The 25,106-nt window shown below is 59.6% G+C and overlaps 1 protein-coding gene across 2 annotated transcripts; it reads left to right on the top strand.

Annotated features, from left to right (window-relative positions):
* The first annotated feature begins 125 nt into the window (after positions 1-125).
* On the top strand, positions 126-24,639 carry STK36 (serine/threonine kinase 36). Of its 2 annotated transcripts, XM_074967008.1 has the most exons (27): positions 126-166; positions 1,736-1,834; positions 3,023-3,163; positions 3,746-3,823; positions 4,658-4,788; positions 4,911-5,160; positions 5,947-6,040; positions 6,306-6,475; positions 6,965-7,173; positions 7,304-7,409; positions 7,529-7,672; positions 8,198-8,377; positions 8,708-8,805; positions 9,352-9,457; positions 9,844-9,985; positions 11,297-11,424; positions 11,965-12,069; positions 12,494-12,592; positions 13,128-13,222; positions 14,071-14,134; positions 14,700-14,810; positions 15,040-15,114; positions 17,804-17,975; positions 20,371-20,518; positions 21,198-21,357; positions 21,631-22,377; positions 23,032-24,639. In XM_074967008.1, the coding sequence occupies exons 2-27, from the start codon at positions 1,751-1,753 to the stop codon at positions 23,176-23,178; spliced, it is 3,984 nt and encodes a 1,327-aa protein (XP_074823109.1). In that variant the 5' UTR covers positions 126-166; positions 1,736-1,750; the 3' UTR covers positions 23,179-24,639. The 2 variants fall into 2 exon arrangements, with proteins under 2 accessions (XP_074823109.1, XP_074823110.1); XM_074967009.1 differs by lacking the exons at positions 126-166; positions 1,736-1,834; positions 4,658-4,788 and having other exon boundaries at positions 3,028-3,163; positions 23,032-24,638.
* The last annotated feature ends 467 nt before the right edge of the window (positions 24,640-25,106 follow it).

Raw genomic sequence — 25,106 nt, 5'->3', positions numbered from 1 at the left:
CGGGACAGGCCGGGCCGCTGGGTCCCTGCGGCAGGGTGTCGGGGCCGGGGCCGGGCCTGGCCGCCTTTCCGCCCGCCTGCGAGGCCGGGATCCAGTCAGGCCCCTGCGCGGGCACCCCGGGGGCGGAGCCCAACCAACGGCCCGCGCGGCGGGTGGGCAGATCGCGGTGAGCGGCCGGATCCCGGGTCCCGCTGATGGGGGGCGGGCCCCGCTGGCGGAGCCGGGTCTTGTTGCCGGGGAACGGGCTGGGGGATCCTGCGCCCGGCGGGGGGGGGCTGGATCCCTGCGCCCGGCGGGATCCCTGCGCCCGGCGGGGGGGGCTGGATCCCTGCGCCCGGCGGGGGGGGCGGGATCCCTGCGCCCGGCGGGATCCCTGCGCCCGGCGGGGGGGGCGGGATCCCTGCGCCCGGCGGGGGGGGGCGGGATCCCTGCGCCCGGCGGGATCCCTGCGCCCGGCGGGGGGGGCTGGATGCCTGTGCCCGGTGTGGGGACTAACCAGCTTCCAGGGGTGAATACGCAGATCGCAGTGATCTGGGCAGGGGTGATTCTGGCCACAGGATCTGGTCTGACCTACCAGATCCTGCCCCTGGACAGCCAAGCTCCAGGCAGCAGAACCAGTCCCCGTGAGGGAGACCTGGGAGTCAGGGCTCCGGGTCAGCCGGGGGAGACTCGGGGTATTGAGCACATACTGGGGGGCTCAACCCTGACGAGAGCCATGTCGGTTCCTGGATGCGCAGCTCGGGGCGTGGGGAGGCTCGGATGATCATGGGGGTTCTGGTCACGGGGCTTGCGTTCAGGGCATGGACCCTGACCTCATCCCCGTCTGCAAAGTGCTGAGCTCACCCGGGGCGCTGTACAAATAACTGACAATAAAATAAAGAACCAGCCCAAATGTACAGGCCCCCAGGAGCCGAGAAGCTGGGACAAGAGCGGCCATGCAGACCTTGGCCCGGGGGAACGAGCAGAAGGCTAAGGGTGTGGGAAGGGAGGGAATAACAGGGGAGGTGAAATTCCGAGAGAGAAGAGGGAGCCAGGAGCCGGGAGAAGGACCTGATCAGGCTGGAGGACAAAGAGGAGGAGTGTGGCTGCGGGATGCCAAATAAGATGAGGGAGGCTGGAGGCCATGGGAAGAGGGAATGGTGACCCTGTGAGTTTGGGCAGCAGGGCCGGAGAGGAAGGGGTGGAATCTGGAGCTGGCGCAGAAGGAGAAGCAGGAGACTGGATGAGAGGAGCTGGAGACGTCTCAGGAGGATGGGAGCTTGAGGAACAGGGGAGGAAAGACTGGGAACTGGGCAGCCAGAGATGGGATGTTGGAGGTCTCCCAAGAGAAGACCAATGGGAAGCATCTAGGTAGCACCGTAGCATTTGAGCACCTCAGTCTCTAATGTGTTTATGATCCCCCCCCCGCCCCTGAGATAAGGAGGTACTTTCATCTCCATTTTCTACATGGCAGGACTGAAGCCCAAGAGGCAACGGCCTGGATGTTCCAACGTATTTAGGCACCTGACTCCCACTGAAACAATACCTTTGAGGATCTGGGCCCCAGTGACTTGTCGAGGTCACACAGGAGGTCTGGCAGAATAGGGACTTGAACCCAGGTCCCCCAACTCCTCGCTAGTGCCCTAACCATTGCACCGTCCGTCTTCTCAGCTGGCATAGGCCTGAGGGGGAAGGGGAGGCCCAGGAGGTGGGAGATGAATTGAACAGCCTCTAATGTGCCACTTTGCACTGTCAGGCTGGCGTGCCCACCATGGAGAAATACCACGTGCTGGAGGTGATTGGAGAAGGCTCCTTCGGGAGGGTGTACAAGGGGCGCCGGAAATATAGCGCCCAGGTGAGGAGAGATCCAGGAAGGGGCTCTCTCAAGAGTGGGGTGGTACGGGAATACAGCACCCAGGTGAGATTTGGGGAAAAGGCCATATGGGGGAAACATAACACAGGGCTGAAGAGTTCTTGGTATGCAGCTCAGGGTTCTGTGATTGGGCCTCCAGGGCCAGGGTCCCTGACAATCATATGTGTGATCCGCACCAGATAGTTTCTCTGGTAGTTTCCACTGTACTTAAAGTTGCACAACAGTTTCCATTCTAATCCCCTGCTTTCACATGCTCAGCACTTTCTGGAACATTCCTCTTTGGGGCTGACACATTCCAGGCTTTGTTTGCACTTGATGGGGAAATTTATTTGTTTTAAATTTCTCTGATTATTTCTGAATTTGGCAGCTTGATTCTCCCTGTACCTTTTAGACAGGGCTGCAGCAAAAGCAACCAACATCTGAAACTTGTTCTGGGCAGAATCTCACTGAGGTCTGGTACCTTCGCTTGGTCTAGATAAAAATTAGGTTTTGATTAACTCCTGACAATTTGCAGCTTGATTACTGAGCCCGTGCAGCTGCAACTGTCATGAATTCTACAGGTTTACACACTGATTTTGGAAAGGCCTTTCACCCTGCATCCATTTCTACTGGCACGATTGTTCACCTACCGCTTTGCCTGCAGTTCGTTGCAGACGCCGTTAGTGACACTTAGATGGCTGGTACCTGATTTGCAGCAGAATACTGCAGTTATGCGACGAAGTGCTACAATTTGCACAGTTCAGTGCATGCAAGATTCTGCCCAGGAAACCCGAGGCTACTTTTACAAATCAGAACCCCAGAGAAAGATGCACCCTGCACATGGGCAGACCTAGCTACACTCACATACTCATTTTACAAAATTTCCCAGCATTGAATCGTCATACCTTTAAAATGACTGCAGTTTTTCAACCCTAGCTTGTTTTGTAGATCTCGCTGAGATCTAGCATGTTGGAAGAAAATCAATTCAAGATTTTAAAAGTTATGAACACTGAAACTCAGCAAACTCTGGGGTCCCCTTAATCCGTGCCTGGTGCTAAGGTTACGTGCAGTGGTAGGGGAGTGTAGACCTGGCCTTAGCCTTCCACCCTAGCAGTCACTTGTTGATCCTTGCCTGGGTGGGAGCAGTGGTGGGCGCGGGCTTGCAGCTCCCAGCTTTGGCTGCTTTGGCAGGTGGTGGCGCTGAAGTTCATCCCCAAAGTCGGGCGATCGGAGAAGGAGCTGAAGAACCTGCAGCGGGAAATTGAGATCATGAGGGGGCTGCACCATCCCAACATCGTCCAGATGCTCGACAGCTTCGAGACTGACAAGGAGGTAAGAGGGAGCGTGTGGGGCCTGGGTGTGAGGGCCACTGTCAGCCGCACAGCTTCTCCTGCATAGCCGTAGCTGGTCGTAGCTGGGCCCTTCCCGCAGGTGCTAGAGGGGTCCTGTCGCTTCTAGCGACGCCATCAGAGCAGGCGTCCCTGGCTGGAAGGAGCAAGCGCTGGCCTTTCCAGTGACTCTGCTGCATGTTTCTTGTCCCACCTGCCGGCGGCTGGGTTTGTGCCTCGCTGTTCGGGTGAGTCCCGCGGTCGGACTGCACAGCTCTCGTTGTCTCCCACTGCTGGATTCCCCAGTGATTCCCCTTCCCCAGGGCCCAGTGGGGTGTTTCCTCCGCCCCTTGGGCTAAATCCTGAGGCCTCACTCCGGAGGGCCAGTAAGAGGCTGCCTGAGCAAGGGCTAAGTCCGGGTCTCTGGATCTGGCCAGACGTGCTGGAATCAGTGTCCTTGCCTGGTGGGTTTCCCAGCATAAATGCTCCAGCCATGAGATCCCGTCCCCAGGGGCCCCCAGGACAAAGCTGGGGTTTGCACCTACTCTCTGAGGTCCCACGATCCCTTCCTGCCTCCCCCCTGCAGGTGGTGGTGGTGACGGACTACGCGGAGGGGGAGCTTTTCCAGATCCTGGAGGATGATGGGAATCTGTCTGAGGACCAGGTAGCTCTCTGATGCTGACGCATCGGGGCCAGCCAGAGTCATGTCAGGCCTGGGGCAGGGCAGCGGTGAGGGGCTCATTGTCCTGCAGGAAGTGGCAGTGTTGCTCCTTCAGACAAGCGGATGTCAGAGCTGGCTGGACACTGCCAAGTCTTTAGTCTGGGACTGACCCTCCAGAGGGGAAGGAATCGGAGCCCAGATGCAGGGGTGGGAAGGCTCTGATTGGCCAAGCAGGAGAGAGAACTCACCTTTCACCTCGACGCGAGCTGGGTTCAAATCTAGCTACAAGTGACATGAATTTGCTGGGTCTCAGCCTACTTCTCCCCTGTGTCCAGGACAGGAATAGGGATGAGGGGTGGGTCGGGATCAGAGGGCTATGGCAGAGCTCTGTGCGTGGGCGGGAAGCCCAAGACTGGGATAACCGGGGGCTGTTGGTCAGGATTGAGGGGCCCTGGCAGAGCTGGGTGTGTGGAAAGCGTTGGGCTGTGGGTTGAGACACAGGGGCATCAGCAGAGATCAGTGTGTGCGCACAGCCAGAGCTGGCCTAGCAGGGGGCTGCGGGTCGGGAGTGAGGGGCGCCGGCAGAGCTGTGTGTGGGCAGGGCTGGGCTAGCAGGGGGCTGCAGGTCGGGAGTGAGGGGCGCCAGCAGAGCTGTGGGGGGCCCAGGGCTGGGCTAGCAGGGGGCTGCGGGTTGGGAGTGAGGGGCGCCAGCAGAGCTGTGGGGGGCCCAGGGCTGGGCTAGCAGGGGGCTGCGGGTCGGGAGTGAGGGGCGCCGGCAGAGCTGTGGTCAGGATGCAGGCTCGGCCGTTGAGCCCTCAGGGTTGCCGTGTTTCTCAGGTTCAGGGCATCGCCGCCCAGCTGGTCTCTGCCCTCTATTACCTACACTCCCACCGGATCCTGCACCGCGACATGAAGCCCCAGAACATTCTGCTGAGCAAAGGGGGTGTCATCAAGCTCTGCGACTTCGGGTAGGGGCCCCAGGAACTCGCCTGCCCTCGGCAGCTGGGGCCATTGGGGCAGTGGAAGCGTTCCTGGACTGAGGGGTGGGGCTCTCGGAGGCAGAATTAAGGGGCTCCCTCTCTCCCGGCAGGTTCGCTCGCGCCATGAGCATCAACACCATGGTGCTGACATCCATCAAGGGCACCCCGCTGTACATGTCCCCCGAGCTGGTGCAGGAGAAGCCCTACGACCACACGGCTGACCTGTGGTCTGTGGGCTGCATTCTGTACGAGCTGTTCGTGGGGACGCCGCCTTTCTACACCAACAGCATCTTCCAGCTGGTCAGCCTCATCATCAAGGACCCCATCAAGTGGCCCAAAACCATGAGCCCTTCGTTCAAGGTAAAGGGGACGAGGGGTGGGCAGTCCCACTGCACCCCACAGAGCCACAGCCGCCTGGTTCCAGACAGCCGCCTGCGCCCCCCCCCCGCATGGCTCCAACATCCCCTCCTCAGGCGAGGTCACTGAACCCCCCTTTTGCAGGGGATGGGCTGTCCAGGCCAAATTCCTGCTTGGGAATCATGAGCAGTTCCACTGACTCCCCTTGCAAACTGGATTCTTCACTTCCTTCCCTGGTGAGCGGTGTTGCTGTGTGCTGTTTGACGGCTGTGGGGACTCACCCCAGAGCTGGCTGCAAGCGTAGTCAGGGGCCTACATGTTCTGTGTGTCGATCGGTGCAGGATTTGCCTCTTGCTGCTGAATCGTCCTCTGGAATCTCAGCTTCCATTTACACCAGTTGCTTCCAGCCCTTATGGTTGTGAAGAAACCCTTCCAGGGTGACAGAAGCATATCTGATGCAGCAACACCTGCCTGAGTCTGCAGACAGCCTGAAACAGCAGCTCTGAGAGACGCAGACTGGCCCATTAATCTCAAGGGACGTTAACTCTGAAGCATAACGATGAGATGCCGTACGCCAGCTTTTAACTATTTCAGCCATTTCAGTAGAAACATCCATTTCTACCCACTACCCCACGCTCCCTTCCCAAAGTCAGGTGTAGAACCCAGGAGTCCTGACTACTGCTTAGGCCAGTGCACATGCCCAGTTCATTGTGTCCCAGCAAGAGCCAGCACCTGTGGGGGCACAGAGAGGCAGTGAGTGTGACAATGGGTCTCTGTGCCCCTGGGCAGAACTTCCTGCAAGGCCTGTTGATGAAGGACCCTTGCCAGCGCCTGTCGTGGCCGGAGCTACTGCACCATCCCTTCATCGCTGGACGGGTCACCAGTGAGTACCAGCTCTCGCTGCCCCCGGGTGCAATGCCACCATCACCGCCCGCTGCCCGGCCACCCCCTCTGCCCCATCTCCCCCGGATGCAATAGGAAACTGCCTTGCCTGGCCCTCTCTCCAAATGCCCCTTGAGACCCCAACCCAGGCCAGTCTCCAGAGTGCCCATGGGCTGGTTGGTCCCCTCCAGTCCCCGGAGCTCCCTCCACCCCCTGTTATGGTTGCTGTGGTCCCTGACTGGGCTCACCCCCCCGGCTCCCGGCAGTGATCGATGACACAGAGCAACACGGAATCGCGAACCCCTTCACCAGCAAGCTGCCCCCGGAGCTGCAGGTGCTGAAGGAGAAGCAGGCTCACTCGCTGGCCCCCAGGAGTGGCCAGTCCAAGATCCTGAGGAAGGCGCGGGAGAAGATGGCTGAGGAGGCCCGGAAGAAGGTGTGTGTCTGGTGTCATTGCAGCAGCGCTGGAAGCTCACTGGGACACACGGGGCCTAGGTGGGAACTTGACAAGGGGCTGGGCGAGAGACCGAGCAGGGCCCCTCCAGCTGGAGGTCCCAGAAGCAAGTGGGAGGGATAGTGAAGCCGGGCGGTGGTTGGGCCAGTTACAGGGGGGCCCACAGGGGATCAGGAGTAAGATGGGAGTCTGGGGGGGTTGGTCAGTTACATGGAGAGAGATCCCCTGATGACTGGGGGGACTGAGTGGGGACAGGAGCCCGAGGGATTGGTCAGTTACACAGATAGGGCCCCTCAGGTTGGGTGAGAGTCGGGGGGGTTTGGTCAGTTACGGGGAGATAGGTGTCTGGGGCTTGTCAGTTACAGGGAGAGAGACCCCATCCCCAATGATAGGGGAGTGGAGGCAGGAGTCTGGGGTCTTGGTCAGTTACACAGAGATATAACCTGGCTGAAGCTCTTCGGTCTTTTCCAGGAGCAGCTGAAGGCAGACACTCCGTCTAAAAAGGAGGCAGCCAGAAGAGGTCCGGGGCACAAACCCAAAGCAGCCCCTGGGAAGGCAGCCCTCAGGGAGCAGACAGCCCGTGCTCTGGGCTCCCCTCCTGGAGACAAGAACCAAGCCGTCCTGGGAGAAGAGCCCAACGAGGCAGAGTGGGAGACAACTGAGCCTCCCCCTACGCCACGGTGAGGGGCAGGGATTCCTGCTCTGGCTCAGCTGGGTCTGTGGGTTTCCGGGGGCGGACTGGGCTGGGGGGCACCCGTGAGCAAGGAGATGGCACGAGGCAGGTCTCTAGCTGCTCTGCTTTTTGGGCAGAGAGCACCGGATCACACAGGATTACGAGCGGGAGTTCCCAGAGGTGGGCAGCAAGGCGGGGCCATGCGGCAGGCGCAGCATCGAGACCGTGCACCTGGAGAGCGAGGTGAGGCGTGACTGGGTGTGGACTGGGGCACTGGGGAGGTCTGGGGCAGGCTTGGCCCCACTCCCCTGAATCAGATGGTATCCACGCGGCCATCTCCCCTCTTGTGACCTTTGGCCTAGGAACTGGATAGTGACGACGAATGGCAGCATCTGATCGAGGCCACGGAAGCCTCCGCCATGCAGCTGAGCACACCCCTGAGCCTTCTGGGGGACCCGGCCTTCCAGCAGCGCATCCGGGCCCGGCTCCAGCACTCCAGCCAGCAGGCGAGTGGGGACAGCCAGGGGAGCGGCCTGGGGGCAGCAAGCGGCTGCTGTAGTTCCTTATTCCCAGCTCGCTATTCAAGGAAGGGCTTGGGACTGGGTGGCAGGAGATCTGAACTCGGTTGTCGGCCGTGTTACCTTGCAGGACCCAGGGGGAGAGAGAGAGAGAGAGAGTGTGTGTGTGTCCCGTGCCTCAGTTTCCCTATCTGCACCTAGGACACAGAGCTCAGAGCAAGGCAGGGAAGCCTTCCCCTCCCCCTGCACTGGTGACCCTGGGGGAAACACCTGGATCCCTCCATCCTCCCTCCCATCCAGGGGAGGAAATTCCTCCTCTGTCCCCAGAAATCTGAGCTCTCCTGTTTGGTGGATCCCTGCTCTGCGCCCCCGCCCCCCGTGGGTCAGAGCCTGTGATGAGGGGAGCCCAGTGGCTGGCAGACATGCTGCCCATGCCAGTGCCGGGGTGCCCGCATCCAGGCCTGCTGCTGATCTCAACATCACAGGCCCCTTCTCTGGCCTCTCTGTGCCCAGGTGCTGGAGGGGATGTTGGAGGGAGCGTCTCATCTCCGCCCAGCCCTCCGTGTCCTGGGCAACCTGCTCGCCGCCAGGTGTGACTCAGAGCTTCTGGACAGCTTCTGCCAGGCCGCGGATTTACCTCGCTTCCTGCTGCACCTGCTCGGGCAAATCCTGCAGAGCGCCAGCAGCAAGCAGGTGGGCGGGGGGGAGAGCTGGGTATGCAAGTGGCCCCCGCCCCAGAGGCTAGTTTTGCACATGCTGCGGGGGGCCTGTGGGGGAGAGGGGGTGTCGCCCCCTAGAGGCTGTTGTATCATCACTGCTGCATGAGCTCTCTGGAGGCAAGTTGTGGCCCCCCTCCAGCTCTGGGTGTGCGTCCTCCCGCAGCTAACCCTGAGCGACTAGCTCCCCCTTGCAAGCCCCTGTCAGAGGGGGAAGGGCCCTAGGGTGCCATAGGTCACGGCAGTTTGGCTGCCCACCAGTCAGAGTGGCACTGCCTGGCACATGATTTCTTTCCTGCTCCCGCAGCAGCCCTGGTGCATCACACTGCTGGCGGACCTCGTTGGCGTGACAACGGCCTATTTCACCAGTGCCTCCCACCTGGGGTGGAGCTGGAGGAAGAGAAGGTAGAGTGGCCGCCGGCGGGGTGGGGGGAGTCTCTGAGAGGCACTGCACTGAGATCCCCTCCCACCCTTCTCCCCACCAGCCCCGGGGCTCTGAGGATTGGGGGCCACGCTGCGGGATTAGAGCTCGTGGCATGGGGGAAAGACCTGAACGTGGCCCACCCACAGCATGTTGTCCTCCAGAGCTCTCAGAGCACGTGTGGATGACACTCAGGATCATCATCCCCCACTGTAGAGGTGGGGAAACTGAGGCACGGAGGGGGGAAGGGATACTCCGGGATCCCACAGGGTAGCAGAGCTGATGAGTTCAGACCTCCTGTCTCCCATCCTGAGGCCTCCCCACTGGGCCATGCCACCTCCGTTGGGGCTGACCTGCCTGTTAGCCAGACGCCTGCCTCCCTGGGCTGCCCTCTCCCGGGGGCTCTGCAGTAAGGGCGCAGCTGGCAGATCCCATGGGGAGAGCTGTTCCCGTTGCCCGGTTGAGCGTGCAGTTCATCGGGCGACCCCTGGCCCCCCGTGCCTCGCCTCACCGACACCTGCCTCCCCCAGCCTGCAGGTTTTCCACGAGGCAGCTGCCGGCTTCCTCTCCCTGCTGCCCAAGCTGCTGGCCCAGCCAATGGACGTCGAGATGAGGCTCCGCCAGCAGAGCAGCATGGTAACGGTGCCCCTCCTGCGTGCTTGGCTCCCTCTCGCTGCCCCATGCTCGCTCCCTGGGCCTCTCCCATGGGCTCCTGCCGTCCAGCGTGGGGCCTCCTTCCTGTCCCCTTGCTCCTTCCTTGTGTCTCTCCCGTCGCCTCAGACCGGGCTGGCTCCCTCCCCTCTGGGGCGTGGCCCCCGCTGCCAGCCCTGGCCCTGCAGGGTCAATCCTGCGGGCCCTGAGCCCCTCACTGTCAGAGCAGCCTCCATGGCTCAGGATCATCCGGGGCCCCCTCCCCTCTCAGGCCTGGAGACTCCGCGCATGGCCTCGCCTTTCCTGCTCTTCCCTGCCCCATCCCTCTCCCCAGCCGTGCGGTGACTGCGGACCTCTGTGTCCCTCTGCAGAGCTTCGCCCTGCTCTGTGAGGACATGGACAGCAGCAGCCCCAGGGTGTCGGGTCCCTTCTATGCCAACCTGCTCGCCAAGCAGCGCCCCCTGCTGGACACACTCCTCCAGGGGGCCACCCTGGAGCTGCCCACTCCGGAAGGTAATGCTTTCCCCGCACCTGGGATGAATGGGGGGATATCCCCCATGATGGGGGCAGCCCCACATCTGCCTGGTGGCTGGGCTCCCTCTGGTCCCTTGGGCTGGCGGGGTCCCCAGGGAGCTGCAGTCACTGCCCACGGTTCTTTGTTCCTCCTTTTAGTGCTGGGGAAAGTACGTGACCGATGGCCCTGATCGGAGCCAAGGGTAGAACAGACCGTTCCCGCCCACAGCTCTGCTGGTGCCCCTCACTCCTGACCTGCAGCCCCCTGCTCGCCCAGCCCTGGGCTCCTCCCAACAGCCCTGTTGGTGCCCCTCACTCCTGACCTGCAGACCCCAGCTAGCCCAGCCCTGGGCTCCACCCCACGCAGCTCTGCTGGTGCCCCTCACTCCCGACCCGCAGCCCCTGTGCACTAATTGTCCATCTGGCTCTCTCTCAGCACCCCGATCTTTGTTCATAATTACATGTTGTCAAGGTTCCTTCCCCACTCTGAACTCTAGGGTACAGGTGTGGGGACCTGCATGAAAACCCCCTAAGCTTATTTTTACCAGCTTAGGTTAAAACTTCCCCAAGGCACAAAGTCTTTGCCCTTGGATTAGGTAAAACGCTGCCACCACCAAGTGTTTTAGACAAAGAACAGGGAAAGGGCCACTCAGAGCCCTATTCCCCCAAATATCCCCCCAAGCCCTACACCCCCTTTCTGGGGAAGGCTTGAGAATAATATCCTCACCAATTGGTACAGGTGACCACAGACCCAAACCCTTGGGTCTTAAGAACAATGAAAAATCAATCAGGTTCTTAAAAGAAGAATTTTATTTGAAGAAAAGATAAAAGAATCACCTCTGTAAAATCAGGATGGTAAATACCTTACAGGGTAATCAGATTCAAAACAGAGAATCCCTCTAGGCAAAACCTTAAGTTACAACAAGACACAAAAACAGAAATATACATTCCCTCCAGCACGGTGAATTTACAAGCCATTAAACAAAGAAAACCTAACGCATTTCCTAGCTAGATTACTGACTAACTTTACAGGGGTTGGAGAACTTGCATCCTTGATCTGTTCCCCGCAAAGGTATCCCACAGACAGACAAAAAACCTTTGTCCCCCCCACTCCAGATTTGAAAGTATCTTGTCCCCTCATTGGTCATTTTGGGTCAGGTGCCAGCCAGGTTACTTTAGCTTTTTAGCCCTTTACAGGTGAAAGGGTTTTGCCTCTGACCAGGAGGGATTTTACAGCACTGTATACAGAAAAGTGGTTACCCTTCCCTTTATATTTATGACACGTGTCTTCGATCTTTTGTCCCTGCCCAGAGCCAGCGAGGGAGGCGAAAGCAGCGCGAGAGCAGCGTGAGTGTGGGGCAGATGTCTTCACAGCAGCACTGGCCGCAGTCTGCAGCCTCCCCGTGGGGAGGAACGGGTGCCAGGAGGCCAAAAAGCAGGTCAGGAGCTCGGACCCCTCACGGTTCCTTCCTGGCCGCGAGGCAAAAAGTGCCCTGCAAGCATCCTGTGTGGCTGGAGGTGACGGGGTCGCTGCACGCTGCAACCACCCTGGCCTGATCTAGAGCATGGGATCCCGAGCACTTTACAGGCGCTGCCCAGGGGACACTCGCATGCAGCCACCTCTGGGGTGGAAAGTGGCAGGTGCCACGCAGGGGCTCGGGACAGGGAGTAAATGAGGCTCCGGTAGCCAATGGAACACACAGCGGAATTCGGGGAGGGGGAATGCGATTATCCCCGCTGCGGTCTGAGGAGGACGCTGGGTTAACGCAGAGGCAGCGTGAGAGGGTCTTTACCAGTCCTAGGCGGTCTGGGATGCAGCGTTCCCCAGGGCCATGCTGGGGCATGGGGCCAGCACGGACTGCCAGGGGAGAGCACCCCCTACTGAGCTCCCACCCTGCTCCCTGCAGCAGAGCGCCCCCTACCACTTAGGTGGCTAGCAGGTCTCTGGGACTGTGATCCTCTTGGCTGATTTCCCACAGGTCGCCCAGCTGGTGGCTGAGAAACTGACAGAGGAAAACAGCCAGCTGTTAGTGAGGCTCCTGGCAGGACTCGAGCGCCCGGCCTGCTCCCTGAACGTGCTGAAGGTAACGGGTCCCTGGACTGGCCCCGCCGTGCCTCCATTGCCCCTTGGTGGGCTTCCGTGGGGCCGATGGGATGGGGCCTCCCGCTGTGCTCTCCCCTGCAGATCGAATCCAGCCCTGGCCCCGCTGCGTGTCAGCTCGGGCTGATTGTCGCTTTCACAGCGCGGCACCCGCATGGCACCAGCTGTTCCACATAGTAACGGGCCTGCTGCTCTCAGGTGGCAGATCTTGGCCGTCCTGCCTCTTCCCCACTGTGTCCCTTGGGGCCCGCCTGCGATGTGGGGTCACCATGAAACCGAGCCCACCACGGCCTGCAGGCTGGTCATGGGTCTCTGCAGGGCGCCTCCTCCCTCCTTCTCCTTTTCTAGCTGGGCTCCCGGCTCTGTGTGTCCTCCGCGCTGACCTCTGCTGTCCCTCTGTCCCCCAGGTCTTGTACTCCTGTGGCCACGCCAGTAAAAGCTTGTGCCAGCTCCTGGCCAAGGGGCAGCAAGTGCCGAGCTCCCTGGCCCGGCTGGTGAAGGGCGAGGTACGTCCCTCTCGCCTCACGGAGACCCCCAGGGGGCGGATCGCGGGTACAGCTGGGCTCCTCCCTCTGTCGGGCTCCTCCCTCCTGCTGACTCCCGAGAGCACGGGCTAGATCCAGCCCCGGGTCCGGGGACTTCGTGCCCTCGGCCACCGGCTGTGGGGGGGAGGGGCAGAGGGACCTGGGGCGACGTGAGGTCCAAGGGGTGCAGAATGAGCAGAGAGGACTGTACCAAGGATTGTGGGGGCGGGGCGGGGGAAGGCGTAAGGTGGGGGGTAGAGGAAAGGGATCTGGGGGAGGGGAGAGGGAGGTTAGCCAGGGCCTGGCAGGGGAGGAGTTGGGACCGGTCTGGTGAGAGGCGGGGGGCAGGGCAGGGTGGGGTGGAGGTAACCGGGGAAGGAACCATTGTCCAGATCTGCATCTCGGTCTCGGGTGTGGGCAGCCCAGTGATTCCCTGGTGCCCACCCCTGCAGCCTTTGCCCTCCTGCCCAGCGCCCAGGTCTTGCTGCCCCCAGCCCTGAGCTCTCTCCCTTCGCAGGTCCCGATGGGGGAGCGGCTGCGGGTGCAAGCCTGCCAGGCGTCGCTGCACCTGCTGTCTCTGCTCGCCCTCCAGCTACAGGCTCTCCCTCCCCGGTAAGTGGGCCTGCCCCCCACCCTGCGTCCAGCCTTGGCAGGGACGCTGGCATTCAGCGCCTACAGGGGGCGAGCTGGGGCGGCTTCGGCCTAGTCTACTCCACACGCCTCCTCACCAGTGGCCCCGACTGGCCCCTGGCTGGTGGCTGCTGCAGAGATCTGCTCCTAGGTGGGATCCCCGCCAGGGCAGGGCTGCAGTTAGCACTGGATCTCCCCGTGCGTGGAGCATCTCAGGCTCTGGCTCTGCCCCAGGGGAAGCTGCGTTGACCCTTCTCCAGCAAAGTAGCCCATCAGCATTGTGGCTGCAGGCCATGGGATGTGGGACTCAGCAGGGGCGCTTTCCCCTCGGAGACAGCGCTGACCCCAGTGGGGCGATAGGGGGTGCTGGGCTGCGGGGAACAGGATGTGGGGCTCAGTAGGGGGTTCAGTGCAGTCCCCAGTGGGGGGTGCTGGGCTGCTGCAGTACCACTTTTCTAAGAAGACAAGAAATGAAGCCCTTAATCTCGGGGGGGGGGGGGGGGGGGGGAGTTTCCGTAGAGCCAGGCTCTGGACCCTCCTGCCTTGGCCAAATGCCAGCTGGGCAGCTTCATTCTGCCTCCCGAAAGTCCCTGGCAGTTTGTTGAATTATGGGATCTTGCTTCACCTCCTGGCCTAAGCCGCGCAGCAGCATTGCTATATACTGTGACCCAGCTGCTGCATTGCTTCTCAGAGGTGGCTGCCTTTCAGTGCTGGGGGAAGTGGTTGCTGTCCGTGATCAGTTTGCCCAGCTCTGTAGGGTGAGTCAGTCCCTGGCGGGGGCCGATTTCCCAGCTTCTCCTGATGCCTGGGTCTGGGTCGCTGTGTTTCAGGGTAGACCTGGTGGTGAGTGACGCCACCGAGCTCTTCACCCAGTCGGCTGTCGTCTCCCTCGTGGTGAGTCCGTCCACCTGGCACAGCCCCACCCAACCGGCTCCCGTCCCGGGAGGGCCACACCTGGCTTGTAACGGCCAAATCCCCATCTGTGTATGGGCAGAGCCCTGCATCTCCGCCTAACCCTTCCCATTCAGGGAGCTAGCTGCAGTCGGAATTGTTCCTACACTCAGGGGGAGGGGGTCACAGCCAAATCCCCTTAGTCTGAGGGGTGTGGGGGCAGTCTGGCTGATCCTACACCCGGGGGGAGATGCTTACAGTCAGACCTCCATGGGCAGGGGGTAGGGGAGCAGTCTGACTGTTCCTACACTTGGGGGAGGGGGTCAAAATCAGATCCCCATGGACGGGGGTAGGGGGTCAGTCTGACGGTTCTTACACCCCGGGAGTGATGCTCACACTCAGATCTCCCTGGGTGGGGGTTAGGGGGTCAGGCTGACTGTTCCTACACCCGGGGGGGGGATGCTCGTCGTCAGCTCCCTGTGGGTGGGGAAGGCGTGCCAGAGGAAGGGAGTGGCCAGCTGTGCATACCCCCGGACTCTACGGTGCTGAGCTCTCCCCTCCCCTGCAGAGCGCCGCGGGATTCCTGCTGGCTCAGCTCGGACAGCATGGGGCGGCCATCGAGGTGGGGCGTGAGGACGCCATGTCGGCCATGACCAATGCACTCACCGCGCCTGCCGAGGTAAGGGGCGAGCACCCGGGGGGCTGCCCCATGGTAGGGCAGGGCCAGGAACCCCCAGTGCACCCCAGTGAGGGGACAGACAGGCTGGGACGCCCTGACCGGGTCACCCGCAGCTCAGCACTAATCCAGTCTGGCCCATCTGATGCCGTGGGAGCATTTGGAACCACCCAGTTCTAGAGCCCAGTGCCCAGCGCTAACCTGGGCCCCTCCTGCCCCACTTCTCTTCCAGCTGCACCTGCCCCCACCCATGGGCGCTGGCCTCTACGATGGATTCCTGCTTCTCCTGCTGCAGCTCCTCGACGAGGTACCTCGCTGCCCGCTTGGATCCGGCGCCAGGACTGCCTTGGCGGGAGGCTGCCAGGGGCTAAAGGGGGTGCGCGAGGGTAAACCCAGGTGTCCTGGATCCACAGGATTGGGGTTACGCCCTGTCACGGAGTCCCCGGGCGATGCTCTGGCACTGCTCCCCATGAAGCCAGTCAGGACTCTGGGGCAGTCGCCTTTCTGTGAGCAGCCTGTCTTCAGGACACACAGCTCACACAGCTTCCACCTTCCTGGATCTGACCTCGGAGCATTCAGGCTCCTCTGCCCCTCTGTGCGCTTCCCACAGCCAGTCCACCCAGGCGGAGCTCTTGAGGAAGCCAGAGGGTCCTGCCCCCCAACTCCGCAGTCAGACGTTACTCTCAGCCAGCCAGTAAAACAGAAGGTTTATTAGCCGACAGGAACATGGTCTAACACAGAGCTTGTAGGTGCAGAGAACAGGACCCCTCAGCTGGGTCCATTTTGGGGGGCAGTGAGCCAGACAACCACGTCTGCCCTTCACTCCATGTCCCAGCCAGCCCCAAACTGAAACTCCCTCCAGCCCCTCCTGCTCTGGGCTTTGTCCCTTTCCCTGGCCAGGAGGTCACCGGATTCCTTTGTTTCCAACCCTTTAGCTCTCACCTTGCAGGGGGGAAGGGCCCAGGCCATCCGTTGCCAGGAAACAGGGTGTCGGCCATTCTCTGTGTCCAGACTCCTGCACACACCTGCCGCCTAGGGCTCTGCAATGATCATACACCCTTATCCCACCACTGCCTAGGGGAAACTGAGGCACCCCCACACTATTCCGAGGAAACATTAAGAACAGTCCCACTTCGTCACACGCCCCCAGCTGTGGAACAGTCTCTTGGAGCAGCCCCTTCTGTGTGCCAGACCCCCATGGGGTCTCACTCCTCCTCCTGGGTCAGCCCCGCGGCCTCCCCAGACCCCTCGGCTCCAGCCCTCCTGCTTCACCCCGTGAGCTCTGCTCAGTGGGGACAGAGCCCCGCCCGCACCTCAGGGATCAGTGCACCTCGCTGAGCATTTGCAGTGACTCGCCCAGCGCTGTCTCGACAGGCGGGTGTGTTAGTCGTCTGGACGCAGAGAGAAGTAAAGGATAACGCCTAGAGCACTCTGGTCAGCCCAGAGCCCAGCCAAGCTGCAGCGAACCCCAGGGGTCCCAGGCGAGAGCCCTGACTCCTTCCAACCGCCAGCTCTGATCCCCCTCTTGCCTCATCCCTTCCAGGTCCTTTGTTCTCCAGCTGGGGTGTGGCTCTGCTTCCCTGCTGGGAGGTGGGGAAATCTGTCTCCCTCTGGGGCGTTGGTTGCTGGCTGTCAGTGGCCTGGGGATGGCTTCATGGATTCTGCATTGATGCGGGGTCGGCCAGTCCTTTATAATGACCCGTCCCGGCTCAGCCAGCTATGCACCATTCATACCTGTCTCTTAGCCTGCCCTGCCACCAAACAGTCCTCCCCCACTCAGGGTAACAATGCAAATATGGGGGAAACTGAGGCACACACAGGCTTCCAGAAAATGTTACAGGAAAGTCCAGATGCCCCTGACTCAGCAGGAAGTTGAACGGCTGTGCTGGGGAGAAGTGTGGGGAGAACACGTGGGAGTGGCCAGCTGACATGAGCTTTCTCCTCCCCGTCACGGAGTCCCTGGGCAATGCTTGGGAACTGCTCCCTACGAAGCCAGTCAGGACTTTGGGGAAGTCCCCTCTCTGGGAGCAGCCTGTCTGCAGGGCAAACAGCTCACACGGCTTCCACCTTCCTGGGTCTGACCTCAGAGCCTTCAGCATCCTCTGCCCCTCCATGCGCTTCCCACAGCCAGTCCGCCCAGGCCAGGTCCTGGGAAAGCCAGAGGGTCCTGCTCCCGACTCCGCAGTCAGACGTGACTCTCAGCCAGCCAGTAAAACAGAAGGTTTATTAGATGACAGGTACATGATCTAAACCAGAGCTTGTAGGTACAGTGAACAGGACCCCTCAGCCGGGTCCATTTTGGGAGGCAGTGAGCCAGACAACCACGTTTGCCCTTCACTCCTTGTCCCCAGCCAGCCCCAGACTGAAACTCCCTCCAGGGACTGGAGCCACCCATGGGTGTGGAGCTGCCAGCCCGCAGCGGGAGAGGAATGGCCCTGGGAGTGGTGCAGTGGGGGAGGAGGACCATGGGAGAGGAGTGAAGTGAGACCAGGAGACAAAACGCCCAGCACATTGACAGCTCCATTCTCAAAGCGAGCTGTGATCTGGGGGCGTCTCCCTGAGGGGGCCTGGGTTTCAAAGCGGGGTGCTTGGCACTTCTGACCCTCCAGCCCCTTTAAGGTGGCACAGGCAGGGCCCCCAACTCCCTAGTCGCGGGACTTGCCCGGGGAGCAGCTGCTGGAGATGCCAGTGGGAGGGGAGGCAGGGGCTGGGGGCTGGCCCGTCAGAGGGGGGTGGAGGCAAGTGAATGGGATGGGGGGGCCCATGAGACCATCTCTCTATTGTGATGTGGCCTTGAAAGAGTCTGAGCCCCCGGCTGTGGTCCAATCTGGTGAGGTTCTGACACCCCACCCTGGCTCCCACTGGGCCAGGGCCTTACTTTGTGGGAGTACCAGCTGCCTACAGGACTCTGGGTTTGGCCCCTTGGTGGTGGCGAGGGTCGAGGACGCTCCGCCCCACGCGGCATGGCGCAGTGACCGGCGTTCTCCCTCCGCCAGGGCGACGCGGTGACGGTGCGGGGGTTTGCCAGCTCGGAGCTGTGGAACGTCGCCTGGCACCGTTTCGCCATGGTGCTCCACCTGGCCGCTGATGAGCCGGTGATGGAGGGCGAGGAGCCGCTGCCAGGCCAGCCCACTCCGGAGCCAGACTGGACCCTCGTCTCTCCTCAAGGTAGGGAGGGAGGAATGTCACTTTCACTGGTGGCCTAAGACTACACATCTCAGAATGCCCTCTGGCTGTTAAATATCCCCCACATCTGGGAGTTGCTACGGGGGTACTTTGTGCAGGTTCCCACGAGGGGTGGAAGCTGCTTCCTTCACTCAGGGCGGCTCTTCGCCTCGAGATGTTGGAAGCAAAGATTCCTCACCTGCTAATCCCCATGGAGACAACTGAGATGAATGGATTTCCTCAGCCTGGAGCTCTGGCCCGCCCGACCCTGTTAGGGGGCTTATTCCTTCACCCACCTACTTCCCTGGTTCTTCTCGCATGAACAGAGAGCAACAATACCCGAAGTCCAAAGGTGCAAACAATTCGATGTTTATTGGGGTGAACTTCCAGCAAGCATGATTCCAGTTTCCTTCCTTAGTATCCTCCTTCCCAGCTCTGACACCACAGAGCCTTACACCTGTGTCCCTGTTCCCATTTCTCCCTTTAACCAAACAGGATTCCAGTTTCCTTACTCCCATTCCCTGTTCCCATTTCCCCCTTTAGCAAAACATGGTTCCAATTTCCTTACCCTCATTCCCTGTTCCCATTTCCCCCTTTACACACACCCACCCCCTCCCTCCAAGGCCCCCTCACTTCCTCATTGACTACAGATTATATAGTAAAACTTCAGTTCTGCTTAGCTATACCTTAACCAATCATTTTCCTGAAATTTAACTAACCAATCCTAACATATTGTAACATGATTATGTAACCAATTATATCCCACCACCTTAATTAGTTTACACCCAGCAAAATTAATTATACGGCAGACAGGAACAATCACAGAACCAGACAGAGATTATACAGACAAACAATAGCAAAGTAGGAACTATCATGACAAAACAATACAGAATTGAGGATTTCACATCCCAGTATTGATAAGTGAGTTCTTGCCAGACAGGATGCTGTTTCCTTTTTACATTTTCTAGGCACTTCCCTTTCTCTGGAGGTGATAGGCATTATCAGGACAGGATTGTATTCAGGACAGGATTGTATCCTAACAGCCCAATAGCACCTTCTTTCAATGTGACTAGTTTGGAATGTGAGGATGTGACCGTTCGCTTCCTAGCTTATGGCTGCCTCTGCTGCTTAGCCAAAGGCCTTAGCCTAAGCACAGGGCCTCAGACTGTCACAGTAAGAGAAGGCCCTTACACCAGCAGACAGTGATTTTGATTCTTTCTTTTATACTTCTAGAACTAGCCAAGTGATAAGAATACCCCTAAATTCTTAAAGTACAGGCCTTTACAGACAGGCCTGAATATCTATATCCTAACAGACCCCATTAGCATCTCCTGTGGCAGGTTCCTTTGAAGACTCATAAGTGCGCCCAGATGCAGCCCGGCTGGTGAATTTTTGAAGGGTGAAGAATATGAGGAAGGACGACACAATGGTTAGCCTGGCACTCAGGAGACCTGGGTTCCATTCCCGGCTCCACCACAGACTGAGATTGTTACTTAGTCTCTCTGCGCCTCAGTTTCCCAGCTGCCCAATGGGGATGATGGCCCTGCCTCCCAGGGGCCTGTGAGGTGCTCAGATACCCCATGATTGGGGCCCAATATGTGCCTTAGCTAGAACTTCAGTTGACGGTTTGTGTCTCGGTGTGGAGCCTTTCACGTGTCTCACACGATCTGCCCAAGCATCTTCTGCCTCTCTCCTGAGTTCAGCCCTTCCCTCAGGGGCAGCGGAAGTCTGGTCTCTTGGTTTATTAGTAGCTAGATTATACCCAGCGCCCCCTCACCAGGTCTCTAAAGCCCCCTTGGCGTCCTGGGACATTAACATAGGCCTTATGAGGCCCGGGCTGGTGCTTGGTGACCACGGTGGTGGGTGTCTTAGACATCCAGATTGAGTTGAACGTGGCAGCCCGTCTTCCTGGGGCAGCGACCTCAGCCAGGGAGCCGCAGGGGCCAGTGACTGCGCCGGCCTACGCCGCGTCCTCGATTCCTGCCAAGGTGGGGCTGGCGTCCCTGCCCGTGCTGGGAGGGGCAGGAGAGGAACAGGGAAGCTGCTCTGGAGAGGAGGGGACAGCTGAGCCCTGGTGGGTTGCTTGCCGTTCAGCAGGCCCGTCTCCAGGAGATCACAGTCAGGGTCGCTAGCCTGCCTCAGGTCCGTTCCCAGCCAGCTCTTGTGGAGACTCCCGGTTCGACGGATGCTTCCCTGGCTCTGCCTGGTCTCGGGCAGGAGTGGAGACCTGATCGCAGGAGCGCTCCCCACTCTGCCTCATGCCTGCGAGGCAAGATGGAGCGGCCTGGCTGCCCCAGAACCTGCCCAGCACCAGGACAGTGGGGGACGGGGGGGGGGGGGCAAGACTCATTGCTCACCCCTCATTTCACCTGTCTGCCAATTTCCCCATCCCCTGCAGGCACCGCGCTCTTCCTCAGCCTGGCCCTCTTCGTCTTCACCCGAGAGCCTCACCAGTGCCTTCTTCAGCTCGCCCACCCCGACAGCGTCATCATGGCAACCTTCCCCAAGCTGCTGTCCCTCGACTTCCTGGGTCACCTGGCGCAGACGTGAGTTCCAGCCAGTCAGGAGCTTGGCTGGGCGGGACGTGGGGGTTTCATGACTGGCGGTGCCAAGGGGAACTGGGATCTAGAGAACACGCTAACTGGGAGAGGTGCAGAGAAGAGGCTTCGAAAACCTGCCTCAAAGAGCCCAGTCTATGGAGCTTATCAAAGGACGACTTGATCAGTCTCTAAGTATCTACATGGGGAACAAATATGTGAGAACAGGCTCGTCGGTCTAGCAGAGAAAGGGTTAACACAGTCCAGTGAAGCTGGACTGGAAATCGGGTGTCCGTTTTTAACAAGGAGGGTAATGAACCACGGGAACAACTTCCCAGGGGTTGTGGTGGATTCACCATCACTGGCAGTTTTTCCACCAAGCCTGGGTGTTTCTCTAAAAGCTCTGCTCTGGGAGTGATTGGGGGGCAGGTCTCTGGCCTGGGTTCTGCGGGGGGTCAGACCAGATGATCACAGAGGTCCCTGCTGGCCTTGGAATCTCGGAATCTAAGGGCAGCTGGGACACAACTTGCCCTCTTGGCGTGTGTGTGCCTGCTGCAGATGGCCCCACTCAGGCGCAGTGTGGACCGATGGTCCCTGAGGAACAGTACAACCACTCAGACCTTCCCGCTGGGCCTAGCATTGCGGGGCTCATCCATCTGATCCTCTCTGATCCCTCTAATGACCCCAGGCAGGTGGGGGAGGACGGTGACCCCGAGCTGGTCCCAGCTGTGGTTCTCCAGGCCTGCCAGCTGCTCTGCTTCCCCTTCTCCTTGGACGTGGACACTGAGACCTTCAGGTGGGTCATGAAGGCCCTGAGAGACGCCGAGATCCCCGCCCATCTCCTCCAGGTACCCAGGAATGCTCCCTCCCTCCCTCCCATGGCTTGGGCTCTGGAGCCGTGATGAACGGGCCCCAGGCTCTCGGTCTGGACTCCATGTGCCCTTTCTTTCTCTCCGCGACCCCCCCACCCCACTTGCTCCCCGCATGCCAAGCAGAACCCTGTGGACCTCTCTTCCCATTTCTGCCTCTTGTCTGTGGTGCCTGTCTCCATTAGACCCTCCATTCAGACCGCCCTGGTCCATCCGAGTCCTCTCAGAAGCTGCCATCTCTACTACTTCTAGGTCTGCTGCCACCATCTGCCCTTCTCGGAGACCGCGCTTCCCATGAGCCTCCTGTGCCACCTCGTCCTGTCCGACGAGCGGGTCATCGACCAGTTGGTGGGGGTGGCTGCTGCTTCGGACCCCGCCACTGCCTTCCTGTCGGCCATCTTGCTTTCGGACAGCCCTCTGCTCACAATGGACCTCCTGTCCCTCCTGACCCACGTGGCCCGGGCCTGTCCTGCTCACCTGCCTTTCCTCCAGAAGATCCTGGGCGGCTCGGACTCGGCCTACCAGTTGCTGAGCCACCTGCTGTGCCACCAGGAGCACCCGATCCGCGCCAAGGCCTGCAGCCTGGTAGGCAACCTGCTGCGTCACAACCAGGACTTCCCCCGGGCGCTGTGGAGCCGGGCGGGCCTGCTGGAGCGCCTGCTGGACCGCCTGTCAGACCAGGACGAGAGCGTGCGCAGGTCGGCCAGCTTCGCGGTGGGCAACGCTGCCTACCAGGACGGCTCCCTCCCGCACGTCCTAGGGAAAGCCGTGCCCGGCGTGGTGAGGCTTTTGAGCGACCCCCAGGCCAAAACCCGGTGTAATGCCGCCTCCACTCTGGGGAACTTGGGCAGGCAGACAGCGGAACTGGGGGACGTGCTGATCCAGAGCAGAGCCCCCCATCTCCTGCTGGAAGTGGCCTGCCACGACTCCCAGCCAGCTGTGCAGGAGGCAGCACTGGTCGCACTGCGGTCCGTCAGCCAGCAGCCAAAGATACACCAGGTCAGGAGCGTCGGGTCAGATTTCAGTGGGGGGGAGGGGCGAATTTCAGCAGGGTCCATCCCCCTCCCCGCCTGGGGAAGCTCCCCGGCCAGGCCTGTCCCCTGCGGTTCCCTCCCCACCTCTGCCTCCCTCTGGGCCTGGCCACTTGCACCAGCCTGTTGTTAAGGGGTGGCAGTGGGGGGTTTCACACCGTGCCCACGCCCCACATGCTGGTCGTTCACCAGAGTCCTGTAGCTCCAGGAGACTGTGGTGATGGTGCCCCAGGGCCAGTGCCCCTCACCACCACCATCTGGGAATTCCCGGCTGTCCTCCCATGGGGAGTCCAATCTCATGCCCCTGGGGCAGGAAAGGTGGGTGGCAGTCTCATGCCCCAGGGGGCAACCTAAATGATGCTCCTGCACCAGGCGCCATCCAGCCTCCCTCTGCATCCAGAACCCTCAGGCCCATCCCTCCATCTTCTTATCCTGATTCTGTGAAGTGCTCTGAGCTCCATATGTCGCCTAGAAAGCTGGACCTTAGGCTTTGAGATGTTTGCAGACTGACGGGCAAAGAGGGTAGATGGGGCAGGGCCCCCTGGCAGGGAACGTGGCTAAGGCAACACACAGCACAGCCCAGGCTAGCTGTGTGGTGAGTGTCATCTCCTTTGGGTTCCAGGTGCTCGTGTCTCTCAAGGCCAGCGAGAAGCTGCTGGCACTTTCCATCAGCGAAGCTCAGACCAGTTCCTATGGGAGGCCCCGACCGTCTTCAGCTCATCACTGCAAGAAGCTCATCCACCTTCTGCGCCCAACACACAGTGCCTGAGAACAGCAGGTCTCTGCTCTGGGAGAGACCGTTCCACCCGCCTCTCGAGGACGACACTTTGTGCCGGAATACAGGGGACACTCCCGTACTCTGTCCAGAAACAGGGGCCACCACCCCCATCTCCTGAGACCAACGCAGTGCCTGAGCATGGCAGGTCCCTGTGGAGTCGGGGGAGACCACCCTGACAACAGTTGATCAAGAAACGTATCTGATAAAGACAGAGATGGGTGAAATACGGTGCGTGAGAGAAAGAAACCAGAACTCCTCCTCCTCTTGATCCGGATCCCTGCTCACCGATGAGACCTCTCTTTGCCAGTCCTGAGAAAGATCATGCCAGCAACTCCCTTTCCTGTCCTTTCGTAGAGATCTCTCCAACCCAAATTTGGTGCCCCCCAAACTTCCCCAGGGACAGACGTTGGTTAATGTTCCATCTTGTACTATCTCCACCCCCACCACACTTCATTCCAAGAGCACCTTGGAATGAATGAACCCAACCCCGTTTCCAGGCTGAATCCTATCCAATCAGGTCTAGCTTCTACTTAGAGGTTCTTCTGACTCCATGCACCTTCCGGGGAAGAAGCCTCCAAACCTAAAGAACCCAGCTTTCAAAAAGGGGTCTCATGCTTACTGAGATGTACCTTATGGTCACCTAGGTTGAGCCATGCAGGGGATCCAGCCCCAAGATCCAGTGTGCCTTTGGCCTCTCCCCACGTCAGTCTCTCTCCCACCAGAGAAGTGCCCCATCTCTCCCCATCCTCCTTGAATGAGCTCCAGCAAAATCAGATTTAATTGAACCAGATCCTGGATGGACTAAACCCAACACCAAGCCTTGATGGTTCAGGGACTCTCTCCAGGACACATTCCACATACTTACCTTCACCCTGCACTTCCAGAGTTTAACTGCAGGGTCCAGGTGATACAAGCCAGACTTGGCATCAGATTCCCAGGAGAATTGGAGTTCATGGTGTGTCCAGGATTCTGTTCACAGCTGCTGAGGGCTTCTCTTCTGCAGTGAAGTTGGAGATTGTCTCCCTGGCTCAGCTTCATGAAGACGGGTTCGGTTCTCCTGTTATCCTTGGAGTGTGTGGTGGGGATTCTACTCTGCGGCTCTGACTGAAGTCTGAAGGTTTCTCCTAATCTACGTGCTCCATCATGCTGGAACCCACCACCTTTGTGGATGAGAACTGGACAGTCAAGTGCCATCAGCGGAACCTGCTAGCGTTCCTTAATCAGCCAGAGGGGTCGCATTTGGGCAGTGCCAGGCACTTCCTCCCTGAAGTTCCATGTACCACCTCAATGTTGTGGGTCTGAACATACTCGATCCGATGTGTTCATAGTGGTATTTGGGTGTCCATAGAAGCCTTGGCTGGACTTATTCAACCTGCATTTTCTAGCCATTTGTAGTGACTCTTTTATAAGAGAGACTTTGTGTGACGTTGGTTTGGAGTCACTTTTCTAGATTCATTTTTTGTACTATTGCATTTACGTTTGTAATTTATTATAATAAATGGCTCTTCCCTTCCTGGGAAAGCTTCCTGCTGCGTGTGTGGATCCCTTAAAGAAATTAACAGAACTGGTGTGTGGCCAGCATGTAACGGGCTCCAGGGATCCCAAAGAACTTTACCCTGAAAAACGTTCCAGAGCAGCGAAAGTCTAGATCACTGATACTCTAACTTGTGGCTCCTTGGGGCCCTGCAAGAGTCTACATAAGAATGGCCATACTGGGTCAGATCAATGGTCCATCCAGCCCATCTTCCAACAGTGGCTAATGCCAGGTGCTTCAGAGGAAATGAGCAAAACAGGCAATCATAGAGTGATCTATGTCATCTCCCAGCTTCTGGCAGTCAGAGGCTAGGGACACCCAGAGCATGGGGTTGTGTCCCTGCCCATCCTGGCTAATAGCCATTGATGGACCTGACTGCCATGAA

Source organism: Natator depressus, chromosome 11, assembly GCF_965152275.1.
Source record: "Natator depressus isolate rNatDep1 chromosome 11, rNatDep2.hap1, whole genome shotgun sequence".
Taxonomy (NCBI): Eukaryota; Metazoa; Chordata; order Testudines; family Cheloniidae; genus Natator; species Natator depressus.
This window is presented reverse-complemented; position numbering and strand designations above follow the sequence as displayed.

Coding starts and splice junctions, on each gene's coding strand:
- STK36 (XM_074967008.1), top strand. CDS start 1,751: ATGGAGAAATACCACGTGCTGGAGGTGATTGGAGAAGGCTCCTTCGGG. Junction 7,673..8,197: donor TCCAGCACTCCAGCCAGCAG/GCGAGTGGGGAC, acceptor CTCTGTGCCCAG/GTGCTGGAGGGGATGTTGGA. Junction 14,811..15,039: donor CACTCACCGCGCCTGCCGAG/GTAAGGGGCGAG, acceptor CTTCTCTTCCAG/CTGCACCTGCCCCCACCCAT.